Source organism: Mixophyes fleayi, chromosome 2 (genome assembly GCF_038048845.1).
Source record: "Mixophyes fleayi isolate aMixFle1 chromosome 2, aMixFle1.hap1, whole genome shotgun sequence".
Lineage (NCBI taxonomy): Eukaryota > Metazoa > Chordata > Amphibia > Anura > Limnodynastidae > Mixophyes > Mixophyes fleayi.
Window position 1 is genome coordinate 320,861,332 of NC_134403.1, and position 19,299 is coordinate 320,880,630.

Here is a 19,299-nt window from a genome sequence, read left to right on the forward strand (position 1 = left end):
GGGGGCAGTGTGTCTGGATGCAGAGTGAGCATTTTTGCATACAACTAAATAAGTATTTCTGTCCTGACCTAAATACTTATTACAATTTTTTGACCCAACTACTTCTAAAACAGGACTGCTCAATAATTATTTTGGAGGGGTGCCTTTAAAAAAATTTGGAGACTCTAAGGGTGCTGCGAATTGCAAAAGTTTGGGAACCACTGGTTTAGCGAGTGCTTTAAATACTGTACGGGATTGATTATAAAAAATGCTTTAGTGGTTTCCAGATAGGAGTATTTCCAGAATCTGGAATACCAAGCCTAAAATATGCTAGAACATAAAAAACTTGTCTTCTCAAACCATGAATCCCTGAGGTAGTCCCCTCCACAATACCTTGTATTCAGATGGAGCATGTTTTGTTTTGACTTATATCACAGTTCAGCACTCCCAGCACTGTAAGGCACATTAAATCACATCATATTAGCCCCACTCATTCAGCAGTAACACTACAGAGTTGCATTAATGCTTAGCAGCAGCAATTATTTTCTTTATTCCTACTGGTTATTTGAATACCAGTTTTCTGGATTATGATCCTGTGTTACAAAGTTTTGGCTGAAGTCAGCATTTGCATTTTTCCACTAAAGCATAAATGCACTCTGTTAGTTTATCAATAACAGTTGAAAGAAGTATTAATCTCAAATTGGTCCTGCTGATGCTTAATGCTGTTTTTTGTCAATCCACATTCCATTTCTTACCATGTTACTTCTTTAACTAATGACTACAATTTAATTCTATGGCATATGCAAACCACAATTTTATGCATGCCCTCATTTTTCTGATTTAGACTACTGCATTCTTTTTCTAACTATTACTGTATAGTGCTTCTGCTCTGTTCAATGTCTAGTGATCTCCCTTTGTTCAAAAGTAAAACATGCTCAATCCACCCTTTTGTTGGCATCACTTAGCTTAGTTTCTTATTAACTTCTGAAGCTCTCCATTCTATTGCTTCTTCCTACATTTCTTCTGCCTCCTTATGTAGCTGGATGCTTCTCCCCTACACACACCAGTTGGCCATTGTGTCTTCAGTCTTTCTCTTTCTCTTACAGCTGTGTACCTCTATGCCTCTTTCTCTATGGTGGCAAACCACACTGTATATGTGTCTATGTTCAGTACACAGTTAACAGTCCCAAACATATTATTTTTATTATCTTGTATTTATAAAGTTCCACAAAAGCTCTGCAGAGCCGTGCATGAAATTTACAGTAGTGTACAATGCACAGACAGCAACTATCCATAACACATTATATAATTCATTGTAAAAATAAAACATAATAAGACAAAGATCTGATATCTACCAAGAGAACAGGGCTGGGGCAGCAGGCCTAGAGGTAGAAAAGGTTATGCTATAGTAGACTGCGAAAACAAGAAAAGAGGTTGCTCCCCATGAGAGCTTACATCCTCAACGGAGGGTAAAGTCACTAATAGGATGGCATTGATTTTTGTAGTGGAGGTGATAGCTGAGACAAAGGAGTGAGGAAGAGGTCTGATAGGCTTGAATAAAGAAATGAATACAGTGGGTAGAGACGAGGTTGGAGATGCAGAGGGGAGGATTGGTTAAGAGCTTTGTAGGTGAGAGTGAGGAGTTTAAATTTAATTCTGTTGGTCACATGGAGCCAGTGTAGTGACTGGCAAAGAGGGAACAGAAGAGATAGAGCGGCAGGAGAGAACTATAAGGCAGAAAGTGGCATTCAGGATATACTGATGAGGGGCAAGACAGGAGTTGGGTAGGCCGGAAAGAAGGAGGTTACAGTAATCAAAGCGAAAGATTATAAGAGAGTGAATTAGAGTTTTGCTAGCTTCCATGGTAGGAATGGACATATTTTGGATATATTCCAGAGGTGGAGGAGACAGGATTTGGAAAGGGACTGAATGTGAGGTTTTAAGGAGAGGGAGGTGTCGATGATGACCCCTAGGCAGCAGACTTAAGGGACAGAGAGGAAGGTAGTGTTATCAACAGTGTCACGGGCACTAGGAGTCTTTACCCAGGGATCACCAGGTGGTAGGCTTACCAGAGCAACGTAGGTGGTAATAGGGTACTCTGGTAGCAGGGTGATCACGGAACAGTAAATAGCAGATGATGAGATGCTCAGGAAAGTCTATGACTAGCAACACTGGTAATATGGAGGTGGTAGTACACGAGGAACTGTATGGACAAGGACACGTGAAGGTAGTCAGTGGTCTGCGATAGCAAGTTGTACCACTGCTATAGTGAGGAGGAATGTCCAACAGAAACGAGGAGGTGATGAGAGTCAGCGGTCTGCGGATAGCAAGTTGTACCGCTGTCTGAGTGAAGGAATGGAATCCAAGTGGAGGTATCCGGGGAGTCAGTGGTCTGCAATAGCAAGTTGTACCACTGCTATGTGAGAGGATACTGGAACAGGTGAAACTGGAAACAGGGATCAGTGGTCTGCTACTAGCAAGTTGTACCACTGAATATATATGTGAGGAGGTGCACGGGGAGAGACTGCAACACAGGGTAAACACGGCACCTTAACACGATCCACAGTAATATGCACAATATAGATATATGAATGACTGAACAGCACTGCAAATATGGAAAGTCTCTTGAAGTAATCCGGAACAAGATAGTACAGTCAATGATGGCAACAGACTCAGCGGATAGCAGACTCCAGAGGAGAACCAACACAGTCCAGCAAGATATGCAATACACCAGCACAGTCAATGAGAAGTATGCATACCGTGGTTCAGGAGCAGGCAGTCAGGCAGGAGTGCAGCGATACCTGAGCGGCAGGAGGCCGGCAGGATGAGAAGTCCCTGGATGGATGAAGCAGAGGTCTAGTAGGTGCAGCGCACAGGTAAGTAAACCAACAGGGACACGAATCCACAGGAATCGGTAGAACACGGAACTGGACTCTTGGCGGACCCAGGAGGATGGTGATGATCTAGCAGCAGGATAGCAGATGAGACACGAATCCAATGCTGACAGGCGGGTAGAGACCAGCGGGACACAGGAAGGTGTGGAGAGCGGATCAGCAACAGATGGATGATTAGCGCTGGCAGCAGGAGCAGGACTCTGCGGACACACGGAGGTAACCAGTAGCAACCAGCAGGTGCAAATAGCGATGGAACACGGGTGAGCAGAGTAGACCAGTAGCTGTTGATCACGGGAGTAGCAAATGGCAATGATAGCAGCAGTCTCGAGGAAACACGGGAGAGATGAGATGAAGACTGCAGCGCACAGAGGTAGCGGATAGGAATCAGCTCACAGTCACGATGTTGAAACACAGACGAGTTGCAAGCTGGGGTCTGTAGTGCACGGAGGCAGCGGGTAGGACTCAGCTAACAGTCACGATGTTGGAACACAGACGAGTTGTACGCTGGAGACTGTAGTGCACAGAGGCAGCGGATAGGAATCAGCTAACAGTCACGATGAGGAAACACAGACGAGTTGCAAGCTGGAGACTGTAGTGCACGGAGGCAGCGGATAGGAATCAGCTCACAGTCTTGATGATGAACAGGTGAGTAGATGTGGAGAGTGGCTGAAGTGCACGGAGGCAGCGGATAGGAATCAGCAAACAGTCACAATGATATGAGATAGAGTTGAAGTGGTTTAGAAGACTGTAGTGCACGGAGGCAGCGGATAGGAATCAGCTAACAGTCACGATGATACACTTGATGGTAGAAGTGGTATGGGAACCACAGTAGTAGAAGTGGTTTGGAAACCACAGCGGTAGAAGTGGTTTGGAAACCACAGGAATCAGCAGCGCTGAATAAACGAGGAAACACCTTCAGAGACTCATGGGGAATGAGACTCCAAGATCAGGCAACGTGGTGTTGACCACAGGTGCTTAATATAGGGAGTGTTGCCTGATCTGCCAATTAAGTTAAAGGGACATACACTGAAGGGTAGAAAAGGGCTGCGCATGCGCAGACCCTCAGGATGGAGGACGGCCACGGTTCCTAAATGTCCGGGAAGAGGCACTCACGGTCCGGTGAGTGACAAACAGAAAGAGACAGGGAGGAAGATGGGGGAGCCATGCAGGGTGGGGGGGAGGGAGACTATATTTCAGACTTAGAAATATTAAGTTCAAGTAAGCACTGAGACATCCAAGATGTGTTGAAGGAGAGACAGCAGAAGACACGATATATAAGGGAAGAGCAGAGGCCAGGGGAGAAAAGATATCAGCATTCAGGTGGTACTGGAGACCAAAGGGACTGATAAGTTCACTAAGAGAGGAGATGTAAAGAGAGAAGAGCAGGGGGCCAAGAATGGATCCTTGAGGAACTCTGACAGATATGGTGTGTGGGGGGGAGGGGGCAATTGGGTGTAGAGAGCAAAAAGGAGCGGTTGGTGAGGCTAGATGAAGAACCAAGAGAGGACAGTGTTGCAGAGGTCTATAGATTGGAGAGTTTGCAAAAGAAGGTGCTGGTCAGCATTATCAAAGCCAGCAGAGAAGTCAAGAAGAATATAAATGGAAAAGTGTCCCTTAGATTTAGCGGAGAGAAGTTTATAATGACTTTAGTGAGGATAGTTTCAGTGGAGTGGATGGAGGGAAATCCAGATTGGAGTGGGTCAAGAAGGGATTGAGATGAAAGAAAGGAGGCAAAAGGAAGGAAGGAGATAGGATGTTACTTAGAGAGGCAGGGTTTTTTGAGTATCAGGAAGAAAAGCGTTTTTTAAGGGGGAGCAGAAGGTACATACTGAGAGGGATAGGTTGAGGAGGTGGGCAAGTTGGGAGCAGACCTTGGGAGTGAGTGGAGGAGACGAAAGGGGATGGGGTCAAGAGGGGAGTGAGGCAGATAGAGGGGTCAGGACTTTGTCCATAGATAACAGAGGGAAAAGGGAGAAGGTGAATGGGTTAGCAAGGGGGTTTGGCAATGGGAAGAAGGGGATGGAGATAGCGTCCCCAGAGGATGGTGGCAAGGGAAATAAGTTAGGGAGGGGGTGAGGGGAGATAAGAAGGGACTGTAAGTTTTTTGTGTTAAGGACTTTTTTTTTACCAATACCTCTTGTAGCACTAAATAAATATGTATATGCTTACATCTTTGCAGTCTGTGAATTGCAACTGTCAGATAGGCATGGTATTTCGCTTAAGTTGAACAAGAAAAATAAAATTTGTTTGTAATTCTCCATTTCTGGTCATTGATATAATATATTTAAACTGTGTTTGTTTGTAGAGCTGAAAGCAACCATGAGTAGTGAGCTAAATATCCCAGTGGATCCCTCCACCCCTGCAATGTCTGAGCGAGGCAACAAAGGCATGGACTACAGAGACTGGGTCAGACGCAGCTACCTGGAGCTGGTCACATCCAATCATCACTCTGTGCAAGCCCTATCTTGGAGGAAGCTGTATCTCAGTAGAGCCAAGCTGAAAGCATCTAGCAGGACCTCTGCTTTGCTTTCTGGATTTGCCATGGTAAGGATAAGTTGACTTTTATAAGACCAATATATTTCTTCTGTTATTATTTAATGTAAACGAGTAGTGAAGACGATGCAGAGCCAAACAAAATGAACATAGGCAGAGAGATGAACATAGCTAGGAATAAGAGATGCACAAGCAAAGCTCTTAGAGCTATGTGTGCAAATGTTAAGAGTTTAGGAAATAAAATCCCAGAACTAATTGTGATTATGACAAGGGATGATCTGGATATTGTGACTATTACAGTCATATCACACAAAAACAAAGATGTTAGATTTTAGGAAGGCTATCTTTGTAGAGATTGAAAAGTGTGTAAGTGAGTCTTTGACAGAGTACAGGAACTTAAAAGGAGTGCAGGAGAGGTGGGGATTAATAAAATGTGCAATACTAAAAGCACAGACCGTGTGAGAGTCTTGTTGAGGGAGACAAGGAAATGGCAGAACATCTTACTAATTATTTTTGCTCAGTATTCACTACATAGTGGGGAAGGGGCCACAGTTAAGCTGCAAGTATATTCATAAAAATGAGGTAGATACAAGTACATTTACAGAGGAGAAGGTCCTATCACTGCTCTCAGAACTGAAAGTGGATAAATCAATGGGGCCAGATGGCATACATCCAAGAACACTAAAAGAGCTTAAAGGGGTGCTTGTAACCCCATTAATAGAATGATTGAACCAGTCACTAGCTACAGGAGTAATTCCAGAGGACTGTAAAGGAGCGAATGTAGTCCCATTGCACAAAATGGAAGCAAAGCAGACGCAAGCAACTACCGACCAGTGAGCCTTGCATCAGTAGTAGGTAAATTGATGGAAACACTCTTAAAGGAAAGAGTTGTAGAATATCTGAAATCCAGCAATTTACAAGATTCCAAACAGCATGGATTTACTGGGGGGAGATCGTGTCATGGAAGTCTTATTGGCTTTTTTGACTGGGTGACTAAAGTATTAGATAACAGGGGGAGGTAGATGTAGCTTATCTAGAGTTTAGTAAGGCTTTTGACACTGTCCCACATCACAGACTGTTAAATAAACTTGAAAGCTTGGGATTAGATTCTAAGATGGTTGAATGGATAAGATCTTGGTTGCAGGATAGAAAACATAGGATTAAAGTAAATGGAGTACATACACAGGAGGGAAAGGTTACCAGTGAAGTACCTCACGGATCTGTACTTGGACCAGTGCTTTTTAATATCTTTACTGGTGACATTGCAAATGGTATTGAAGGGAAAGTATGCCTTTTTGCAGATGACACAAAGATATGCAGCAGGGTAAACACACCAGGGGGTAAATGTATCATAGTCTGGGATGTACAAGTCACCGGAAATCGGCGAGATGAAAGTATAAATTTAAAGCGGCGCTGCCTTGTAAAGGGAAATTTAAAGCGACGCTGACTTGTAAAGGGAAGTTTCCCTTTACAAGGCAGCGCCGCTTTAAATTTAAGCTTTCATCTCGCCGATTTCCGGCGACTTGTACAACCCGGACTATGATACATCTACCTCCAGGAGGGGTAAAACAAACGATTGATGATCTAGGAAGACTAGAGGAGTGGTCAAGAACGTGACAACTACAGTTTAATGCAAACAAAATGCAAACGCCAAGTGGCTCTTATCTGCCATCAAATTCCATGTTCCTAGATATTATCTAGTTGGCTGATTTTTCTACAGTTGTGTAAATGTATAAATTCAGGCCTGTTTATGACCAAAAATGCATATCATTAATGACAAGGCCTTGTTGTGAGAAACCTGCTGGCCAGGATAGACCGCTTGTTCTCTTAACTGATGCAAATAGGTTCTTGGTATACAAAATAATTGAGTGAAGTGCTTTTATAATAAATATGTAATAGAAACTAACAGATCAACTTGTCTGAGAATCCTTGTTCTAAGAATAAAAAAAATATATATGTTGTTCCTGATTTTCTGCCAAATTGACTATAATTAGAACCTCTTTATTAATGCGGTATATTTAAAAATAATGTTATACTGAAAATACCAGATTGCTAAGCATACTTGAGTGATATACCCAATTGAAATCAGTATTGGAACAATCCCTAAAGATGCATTTCCCTGTCATTGCAGAATTACAATATCTCAACCTTTCAAAATTGCATAAACATATTCACTTTTTTAGAGACCGAAATAATTGTGGTTTCGAAACCTGGCATTGTAACAAAATCTAAATAGACAATGTTTTGTTTTCCTCACTAAATAAGGACAATTGTATTGTCTTGGAAAGTTGTATTTTAAGATTGAGAAAACATAACGGAATCTGCAAAGAACGTTTTAAATTATCATTTTATGTGACAACCAGCACAACATTTAGAAAAAGAGGTTTTTGTATTATTAGATCACCAAAATAATTTAAACTTACATAATAAATTAAAAACAAAAGTATTAAGTCAAGAAAATCTCCAAGTATTTATGTAATTGCCTTATTAAACTCTTAAATGGTTGTTCTAGAAAAGTCTTTGCTGTTTGTAAATGCAGGAAAATCCCTTTAAGGGATTGTAAATAAACAGGTGTACAAGCTATCAGTCCACAAAGAATAGGATAATTTAGGAGACTGGAACGGGTGCCAGTGTTGTATGTAGAGGGGCTAAGATAGAATAGCGATAGTGGTGATGTATAGACATAATGCAAATTCCTATTAAATGCCTATTAATATTTTGGAAAACCTTGTTTGATAAGTAAATTGGGGAGCATTGTAATGGGTATAGGTGTTTGGTGTGTATGACCATTTTAATCAGATTTAATTCTTGCATTCACCATGAGGACAAGTTTATTTAAGAATTACATTTATTTTTAAGGTACTCAGTCACCCGTTCTATATTAAATTTAACATAATCATGGGCAGCACTGGTTATCTAAATGCCTAGGTATTTGAACTTGCTCGTCCACAACAATGAGTGACAGGTATCAGCACCTTTTGGGACAATTCAGCTTAATGGGCTTATTCTGAGCGTGAAAAGTTTCTAAATCAACAATCCCAGATATGGCTCCCTTCCAAATTCTTGAATAAGACCGTTTTCAAGAAATGCTTCTGCACTAGGACCTAAGGTTATCTCGCCTTAGTCTACCCTTTAGATTTGTCATTTTTAATCTGCATTGTCTAATTTTTGCTACCAGCTTGGAGATTTCTCCTTTCATAGGAGCAGTGGTATCTTTAAGGGTTGATATCCTGGGTCTGATTCATCTTGCGCGTGGCATTTTAAAAAAGCGCATGGAACTTGAGCGTAGTTCCAAACATATACATATTGAAACGGATCTCAAAATGTGGTTCGAATCTGGGTGTAAGTATGCTCTTCCTAAATGATATTAGCCTTATGTAAACTGAACAGACTGCAGTATACACACAAGTGTATATGCTATATAAGGTCACAGCAGAATGCATAAAAAAATATATATTATACAATAAATGAACAACTCTTAAAAGTATGATCATTACTCAAAACATGGATTTTTACATTAAATATATAAATAAAGATGCTTTTAATGTGCATTGTACATACAATGCGATTTTATATTCTTACTTGCATACACATGTTCTGTGCTAGCTAGTGGCACGGATATGTGTCATTTTTAATTCAAGGCTATGCTGTGTCTGTCACCACTATCAGTTGGCACTTGACCTGTACCTTTTGCAAATGATACGGCTGAAACCAAGCATACTGACGAGAAACTCAGGAATTGAGTTGGCCGCATCTGCGTTGGAATGCCCTTACTGTACATTGCCTACGACGTTAGTCTGCCCCGTCCTTCCCTCATTCCGTGCCTCAAGTTGTAGGCAGTCGTGTCATTTGCATTCAGACATGAATTGTATGCAATTGCGTTCATTGGTGTATGGTCCATTTCTTAGCATGTGCAGAATTATTTCACACAAGATACGTTACACAAATGGGAGTACTTCCAAACATGAATCAGGCTGTCTGTGTTCAGCTTCCCCCACCCTCTCCTGCATCTTCTGTATGCCCTAACAGATTAATGGGGGGTTGGATTACAGCTGTCCAATCTTTTCTGTGACCCTCTTTTCAGAGGACGTTATTGCTTGGATCAAGCAAGGAATGAGGAGGATGATATGCTGGAGGAAGGTCATTGGTAGTATTGGCAGCCGGTTGGCAGGAATTTCTTTCCAAATTGGTCACAGCGGGCCACTGTGGGACCAGATTTTCTCATTTTGACTGGATATATGCCACAGGCAGAAGTCAAGTGACACCGCTTGCTATAGACCAGCTGCTACATTTTGGGTGCCGTTTGGTGTCCCTCAATACAACCCACAAAGAATATTTAATCCCAGAGTCGCCATAAGATGTCTTTGGAAACAACAAGCAAAAAGGTATCCACAAACACCTCTATGCATTTCATTTCGGAAAACTTCAGTCTTACAAGATGAAACGCGTAGAGGTGTTTGTGGATACATTCTGATTAAGAGCTACTTCGGTTATGATGTCCGTGTTTGGAGACTAGAAGTTGCTGCTTTGTGATTTATGCCTGAAACCTTTTACTATCTGGTACGTGCAAATTTTATTGTTTGAATAAAACATATAACTTGGAAAAACACACCATGGAAGCTCCCCTGTCTGTTTGATGTTAAAGGAGTTTTGCTGTTCCCCCGTGGAGATCAGGTGGCAGAAGGGAAGGGCGTGCAGATCAAACTCTGCTTTTGTTGGATTCTTCGTGGAATAAAGACTGACCACGAACTAGCACGATACCTATTAACTTGCAAGATTTTAGTAGTTGTGCGCACCGTTTGTTGTTTTTATTTATATAAATATATTTAAATGTTATTAACATTTTAACTATACTGCATCACCTGGGAAATACTGGGTTTTTGTCACTAGAGGGATACAGTTCCCTTTAGGTTATACAACTAGCATATATTATTCTTTGACCACAGTCCACAAGAGTGTCCTAAAGAACTGGAAAGCAAAGGGAATTACTCGATTACAAGTAATTAATTAAAATTTCCGTAATAATTAAAGAGAATTTAGGGGAGACAATTTATGCTATGCAAATAATTATCATCTTTTGTAATGGTACTTTGCGAACATATGGTACAATATAATTCAAAAATAATCATTATGTAGCCTATAGGTTTGGGTATCTGCGTCCATACAATGTTTGGTAGCTGTGACCAGATGTGGGGGGTGTACTGAAAACTTGAACAGTACGTATATTGGTTTGTATATTCAACCAGAAGTTAGTATTTGCATATATCAATATCACTGTATCCTTTATATTGTTTATAGGGACACATTACTGCTGCGACTGCGCATCTGAGTAATACTGTGTCAGGAGCACTGCAGTCCCCTCCATGATAAGTTTACTGAACTGTATAATAACATGCCCATTTGCTTTCTAGTTACCCCTTATCAATAAATATAGTATAGTAGAGTTTTATTGTGTAGTTGATCAATATTGAAAAATAGGGATATTTTCTATGGACAAATCTTTAAAGTTTGTACTATCCCTCAAATCTATGGACATTTAGCAGTTTTGTCTATACTACCCAGTACTGTGCAATATTATTTGTTCCTTATGTGGTTTTTCACTTCAGTTTATCCTTCTAAGTTTTTGTTTGGTAGATCCAGAGGTTAAATTGTCTGCGTGACCGCCACAGAGCAATTGACATAAAAACCATTGGTTTATCATTCAGAAAAAAATGTCCTTCCAGACATCAGATATCAGCCATACAATTTGTATGAGTGCATTCTGCACGTTTTACCCCTTTCCTTTTCACTGTTTCGAGAGGGAGCTGATTCCCCATATAATCTGTTATCGTCACTGTAATCTCATGCACTGGCTGGTTCACAGGGCTGCCTAGGTGCCAACTCTCAATCTTTCTTGCTAGTTATAGATCTAGGATTAACCTCTCAACTACCAGAAGTCAGGTGTATGAAATAAAATTACACCTTATTATATGTACATCATAATTATAGGCTGTGGAAATGTGCCAGAAATGCAGATCATAAAGATAAAAACTTGTTAGACCAATACAGAATAATTTGATGTAAAGCTATCAATTTAACTCCTTCACCACTGAGTTGTTTGGTACTTTTTGGGCAGGTCATATTCTAACATCAATATCAGTAATTTATTTATGCACTACCCACACGTAATATATATTGTTATTTTCTGAAGCAACTGAATTTTCAGAAAATATATTTAGGTTGCCTATAACTCCCGACACAAAATATATCCAAAAAAGTGTTATTTTTATTGAAATTGCAAGAATGTGAATGTGTGCGTTGTTTTGTGACTCCTGCTTTGGTATCAATCCATCTTTCCAAATCAGTAAAAAGTTGTATTCTACACATAGGTTGTCATAATAAAATCTGCAATTTCTTTGCTAGTCTGCACTGTCTTGAATTAAATGCGTAAAATGTGTAGGAATAATATGGGTAGCCCATTTTTAAGAAAAAATAACCCACCTCATCAAATGAGGGTAATTCTGAGTTTATTAAAGCCAAGATGATGGGGGAGATCTGTGCATTATAACTCCCCCCCCCCCCACTTTCTGTAGTATTGAGTGTTATTGTCTGGTGAACATCAGTTGAAAGAGGACTATCCTCTTTCAAATGAGAGAATCCCTTAGTTTCACGGAGCCAGATGTGGGAGATCTGGGCATTTAAACACCCCTCCCCAAATCCTGGACTCCTTAATCTTTTCAGTAGTGAAGAATGTTATTGTCTGGCGATCATATGTAATCACCGATCAATAACTACTAATGGGTCACATTATTTGAAAGAGGGGCCAGGAAATTATGGAGGAGGAGGGGCTAAGTATAATTTTTACATTTTTACTTATTTGAACCCTGTGTTTGCTAAGGGGTTAGGTATGAAAAGTTGACAGTCAAAATGTCAACACCATAATGTCGACACAGTTATAAGGTCGGCAGTAATAATAAGATTTAAAACGGCAATGCATGAAACCCCCCACAACGGAGTGTGTGTGTGTGTGTGTGTGTGTGTGTGTGGGGGGGGGGGGGGAGGGGGGGTGACACAGTTTTGTTTTTGTTTTTTACATTTATTGCCTTCTGCTGTGTTTTTTTTTCTTTCATGTCTTTAAAATCTAGTGATTTATGTCAACATTTTGAATGTCAACTTTACAACCCTGTCCACATTTTACATGTCAACCTTTTAACTGTGTCGGCATTATGAACCTGTAGACATTATGACTGTCTACCTTATAACTGTGCTAACATTATGACTGTCAACATTATTATTATTTTGACTGTTGACATTTCAACTACATCCCGTGCTAAGGAGGAGTGGTGCTCGTGCATAGCACTTTTAGAAGTATAAGTGCAGGAGGAGTTCTACTGGTCGTTAGCCCTGAAGAGGTTAAGAGTGGTCTAAATTAATACACAGAGAAAAATGGGAGAGGAAAAATAAAATATCTAAATGTAAAGCTATTTTTGGATAAACATATTTTAGACAAAATCTGGCAATAGCCTGCATATTTTTTCTAGCTATTTTAGACTTCAGTATCCTGGAACATAGTTCCCTTTTAAGCAAAACTACCAATGTCAACCTATCTCCTAGTCAAAATTGTACAGTATAAAAGTATATGTGTGATTATTTCAAAATAATAGTAATTATAATAAGACTAAAACAGATTTGTTTCATTTATACAAATTTTAAGTTTGTATTTGACATTTACATTTTGTGTTAATTGAGATAAGATCTAAATGGAAACAAAAATGAATATTACTAACCTATTATATTTCTTTGTTATGGTAAACGCATATCATCTCTGGCTTGAGTTCTCTATGTTTTGTTGTCTGGTGAAACATACTTTTTAAGATTTTACTTGTACTTTTTATCATTATAAACCCTTTTCCTTTGTTGCTGTCCAGGTAGCAATGGTCGAGGTCCAGCTTGAGATGAAATATGAATACCCACAAGCGTTGCTCATAGCGTTCAGTGCTTGCACCACAATCTTGGTGGCTGTTCACTTATTTGCACTTCTAATCAGCACATGTATTCTTCCTAACGTGGAGGCAGTGAGTAATATCCATAACCTGAACTCTGTCAACGAATCACCGCATGAACGGATGCATCCTTATATTGAGCTAGCTTGGGGCTTCTCCACGGCTCTGGGAATCCTCCTGTTTCTGGCTGAGGTGGTACTACTATGCTGGATAAAATTCCTACCTATAGACTCTCCGCAAGTGCGCAACGAAACAGCCGCCTCACAGAAACAAAGTTCAAATGCTGGCTGGAACTCTGCGCTAATTTCCACTATCATCATGGTGCCTGTGGGGATTATCTTTGTCATATTCACAATTCACTTTTATCGCACACTAGTGAGGCACAAAACCGAACGCCACCACCGGGAAATTGAGGAACTTCACAAATTAAAAATACAGCTTGACGGACATGACCGGGGCATAAATGTGGTGTGACATTACAGGGGCACAGGAGGTTTTTTTAGTGGCCGACATTGCTCACTGGCTGACAGCTGTAAGAGAATGGGCTGTTTTTGAGTCTTCTGGTTCATAGTTGTAGAGCTTGAAGGTTTAATTGTTCCATTGTGCAGCTTATTTCTACATTGTTATATTGACAACTGGATGAAAAAGGGTTATAAGTCTGAAATGGAAAACACTAAAGTCGTTTATGAATGGAAGTTGACGTGCTTAGGAAAGAACTGAAGGCTCTTAATGCTGTGCCATGATGCCCTGCATTAAAATAAGTAATGTGTATCATCATTTTTAAAACCGTGAAAGTCACTGTGCTTAGTGGATTTCCGGCAAAGAAATTAAGTGAGGTATGATACAGACTGCAAACTACAGAAATCGATTGTTCTTCTATTAATGCTATTTTGTCACCTATGTACTTTGATAATTTATTGCCACTCACAATATGTAATTATTGCCATAAATCAATTTCAACATTTATAATACAGATATAAAAATGACATTTAACAATACAGAAGTCTATATGTGGGCATTTGGTTTAAAATAATATATATTTTATATTACATATATATAATTTGCAATTTCTACATATGCTTTGATTAGCTTGTTATTTCCCAAATGTTTATTTCACACTTCTAGAAATGAAGAAAATGAATGTTAATGAAGGAACACTTATAAGTTTACCTTTGCTACTGATATGGTGCCTTTTGTAACAGTGATAAATATATTACACACTTAAATTATTTATTTTATGTATCTGTTGTTGTATATTTTTCCCATTACATTTTATTATGACGTACACCAGATTCTTGTAGGCTTGCACTTGATAAAAGAAAAAGTTCTATAAGGTTGTTTTCTGTGGATAATGTAACGGCAGCTTATGTGGTTTTCTTCCCTGTGGAAAACAATGAGGTGGATTTTTTTCTCAACTTCAAATAATCCCATTATAGCTGACTCATAGGTTTTCACTTATGAAACAAGATAGCAGTAATAGTGTTTGGGATACTTATATAAATTGTTTATTATATGCACTGTTTTAGAATATGCAAAACAATTTTCAGTAAACAGCTCTTGTGTATGAGTGTTTACGGCTATCTCTTTGCTAATGCATTGAACTTTAAAAGGATTGGTCACCTACTTTAGTGATTTTTTTTTCTATGTTTTTGCAATACATTCAGCATATGCAACATTTTGTTTTTCATGTTTTCATTACTGCTTTTAAACTTATGAAAGTAAATTTGTGAAGCTGCGATTTTCCAGCGGGTTTGAAAAGTGGAGATGTTGACTATAGCAACCAATCAGATTCTGGTTACCATTTTGTAGAATGTACTAAATAAATGATAACTAGAATCTGATTGGTTGCTCTAGGCAACATCTCCACTTTTCAAACCTGCTGGAAATTTGAAGCTTGATAAATGTACCCCATGGAGTCGATATTACTGCTACATTCCAATGGCTCACATGTAATATTTTGCTGAACCTTGCAACCAGCGTTCATGGTACCCATAAAATATTAGAAGTAATATTACATAATAATTACTGAGACTTGTTTTTCAACCTACAGTATAAATGAGAAATTGACTCTCTCATTTTTATAAAAGGGAAAGTTGATTTTTTTTATCCTGGCTCCCAATGTAACTAATAGGGGTCCCAATGTAGCAATATGGGTCCCCTCAGCACTATTCTCATCACCTGGGCCCAGAATATGCTGTAAGGTACTCACTTCTAGTGAGCTCTATGGGAAAGAGATAGACAAACTCGCTGTCCCTGCACTGCAAGCAAATATAGTGATCAGATTCCAGCTTCACAATAGTCAAAAAGTGAACCACCCTTTAAAAGGGAAAGTTCTATTTCAGTTGTATAGGTCTGAGTACAATATTTTAGGATACATATCTTTTTTTACCAGCAAATGATACTAAATCATCAGAAAATATAACACCCCCCCCCCCCCATGAGTTTGACCAATATATAAGCATATTATTAATTTTAATATTTGCACAAATAAACAATGTGCACGTTGGTGCTTCTAGTATAAAAGTGTAACATTTGTAGTTTAAAATCTTAATCCTTTAGAAATAGACTAGTACAGTAGATTCCAAACTTTTCCAGTTCAAGGCACCCTTAGGGCCTCCATAATGTTTTCAAGGCACACCTAAGCCAAAATAATTACCAAGTAGCCCCCCGCCTTGCTTACCACTGGCCCTGGCCGAGGCACCCTTGTGAGATCGCCGAGGCACCCCAGGGAGCCTAGGCACACAGTTTGGGAACCAGTAGACTAGTATCTCCACCAGAGAACAAGCACATACTGTACACCTAAGAGATCCACTCTGAATTATTTTTTTAAACAGAAATCCCCTCCTTACTACTAGAACAATGAGGGTCCTATGGCTCAGGAGGAGGGCTGACATGTAACTGGAAATGTAATGTTCCAAGGTAAAAGAACTCTTGTTGTCTTTTGTTTTTTTTAATGAAGAAAAGTAAAAAAAATAATAATAATAGCAATTTAAAACAACAATGCAATAGTAAATGTAGCTTTCATTTATTTTGCACATATATCATGTTCCTTAGCCTGCAAGGACCCAGTACCCAGAATACCTAGAGCTCTTAGCACCAGATAATACAACATATAAATGTTATAGTTAATACTAAGGTTGAAAATGAAATACAAGGTACAGAATGACATTGAGTAATCTGTAGGGTTTTTGTTTTACAATTTCTTTTTTACCTGTGTGTATGTGGAGGACATTACTATTTTTACTCATCTACTTTCTGTATAATATTGTTACAACTGAACTATCCCAAAAGCTAAATAGTTTGAATAATAATACTATGGCAGAAATGCTCTGGTTACATTGTAAGTAAAAAGGGAAATGTTTAGTTCTGTTACCAAGAAGGAAAGATTCTTTTTTTCTTTTTTAACTGTTTTTTTTATATTGCATTTTGTAAATAATATGCAGTACTGAATACAGTAAGCATTTTTGGATCTGAATGTTTTAAGCTGCCTTATGAGTTTTTCATTTACTTTACATTATACATTGTAATTGTCTTAGATGTTGAGTGTTTTCTTATCATTTGTGAACTTTGCAAATAAATACAACTCTCTTTAATAAGTTAAACTTTTTTAGACATGTGGGGGGGGGAGTAATGGAATATTGGTGTAGTATGTCATTTTATATACATTCCTGCATATATCTATGTTTTGCTTTTCTCATATTCTGTTTTGTTTATTAAAGCATTGAAATAAATGAAATAACATTAGGGTAGTCTAGGGACGCGCTAGCACTTTCTGCACCCATGTGTATCAGCCACAGTAACTTGACGCTTATCGGCTTCTTCTGCCTGCACATTGGCAGTGTTGTCCATGGGCTTATGTCACACTACATAGGAGGGGACATCAATGCTGAGCGGAGGGCCGCCAGAACGTTACGTGAAGAGACTTCGCTGCGATGTCTGGCCTAAAATTTCTGATCATATTTGCTCACACCACTATACGATACAAGCAATAAGCGGAGTTTCCTCTACCGTAGTAACTGGTAGCCGCATATCATGGTGATGAACGGGGGCACTTTGCTCAGAATTGAATTTCCTCCATAGACTTTAAGGGGCATATTCAATTGTCCGTGTTACTCGCAAAAGTAACGCGGCTTGTGCACTATTACTGTTATTACGGTAATAGTGCGCGTAATTACTGTTATTACGGTACCTTTAACGCCGGCTTTCTGCCGGCTTTCTGCTTGCAGCTCAGGGAGCTGCGAGCTGAAATCTGGGTTGGAATTACTGTAATTACTTTTGCGAGTAACGCAGACAATTGACTATGCCCCTAAGAACACTAAACTGTGTTCGTAAAATCTGTCAGTGCTAGCGTGACGGTACCCAACTACTTTGCCTGCTATGATCTGGCATAAGGAACAGATAAATGTTGGGTGCTTGTGGCTGGTATATGCCAGCGAACGAACCGATAGGGTGCTTCTTAGCTTGCACTTAGGGGGTGAAACTAGCAGTCGCTAGGCCCCATAGCAAGATTTTCTGGGGAGGCGGGGGTAATGCAAATCTACTCACAACTGTGGAGCCCCTCACTCTGCTCTTCTGAGTAGATATATGAGCAGATGCTGGGGCGCATGCAGGGGGAGGTGTTCTGGTTCTCCAGAAACCCCTCCCTTCCGCGAAGAACAGTGTCCCTTGATAGAGACACTGTACTATACAGCAGCCGCGGCGCTGTCAAAGAAGCGTCCGCGGCGGTGCTGTATACAATACAGTATACAATACAGCACCGCCGAGGATGCTTCTTTGACATCGCCGCGGCTGCTGTTCGGTGCATTGCTGCCGAAATGAATCGCAGCAGCTCTCTCTATATTTTTTTTTGGGAGCTGCTGCGATTAAAAATCCTGTGAGCGCCCCTGAGATGAGTCCAGTTTTGGCTCTCAAGAGCAGGGGCCCCCATTGCGGATAAATGCACATTGCCACCTCCTCTCCCTTACTGCTGGGTCACGTGGGCTGTTACGGTGATAGTTATAACTCTGAGTGTCATACCAACCTGCATTGTGCATTTTGAAAGTAGTGTTTAGAAGTCAGTAAAAAAGCAGCAGACATTTCATATAATGAAGGTATGTGAGATCTGCCTTGTGCTGCTGGTTCACTAACTGTTTACATAGCATTTAACAGTCGTGAACACTACATGTAGTCTTTTCACTTTGCAGACAAAAGTAAAACTGCTAAAATCAATGCCCATTGGAATGAATATAAAACACTGTAGTCTGTCACACAAATGCACTGAAAAGCTGTATTGCACATCTATAAAAGCATTGTTTTCCCTGTCAATCAAAACAATTGTAAAAAGCTACTCAAATATTAAGCTTTACTAAGTAGCAGATAAACACTGCTTATAAAACACAGGTGTGACCCCAGTCTTAACAACTGTAGTGCCAAAATCTAATGCAAATACATGATCTACAACAGATGATCTGCCTTATAGGTGATTTAACCTGTGTGGAACTTTGTGCTTGAAATCTTAGCGCCATCTTCTCTTAATTAACAGCTTGTTCATCAGCAAGTTTGCTATAACAATGATGCAGATTACAAGATAAATGACTAAAATCTATATCATTATCGATAAAAGTCAGCAAGCACACAATTAAACCATACAATTTGGAGATGGCCATCTAATTCCAGTACGTGTCTCCTTTAAAGATATTCACCACAATTTTTTCTGCACAATATTTGGTACGGTCAGGAAAAAAAATAAATTGCATTTATAATAGTAAAATAATAGTTTATAATAGTAAACAAAAATAGTTACCCTTTATTTCATCAATTTAATACACCACACTGACTTTGGCTGGGCCAAAAGCAACTTGTATTCTGGTGTAATCGGGTACTTTACTGTGACAGAACCATGTCTAAAATATATTAAAGTGCATTTAAAAAATAACCCTTTATTTCTTCACTCCATCTTGGCCTTATTGACT

The 19,299-nt window shown here is 39.5% G+C and overlaps 1 protein-coding gene across 2 annotated transcripts in view; it reads left to right on the forward strand.

The window, feature by feature from the left end:
• Positions 1-18,062, forward strand: part of ORAI2 (ORAI calcium release-activated calcium modulator 2) — a 30,514-nt gene extending 12,452 nt beyond the window's left edge. Inside the window, exons 2-3 of one of the 2 annotated variants that reach the window (XM_075196743.1) lie at positions 5,179-5,417; positions 13,274-18,062. In XM_075196743.1, the coding sequence (XP_075052844.1) occupies positions 5,179-5,417; positions 13,274-13,822 (788 nt within the window). In that variant the 3' untranslated portion in view covers positions 13,823-18,062. Of the gene's footprint in view, positions 1-5,178; positions 5,418-13,273 lie in introns of those variants that run through there. The other variant, XM_075196744.1, reaches the window with a different exon arrangement.
• The last annotated feature ends 1,237 nt before the right edge of the window (positions 18,063-19,299 follow it).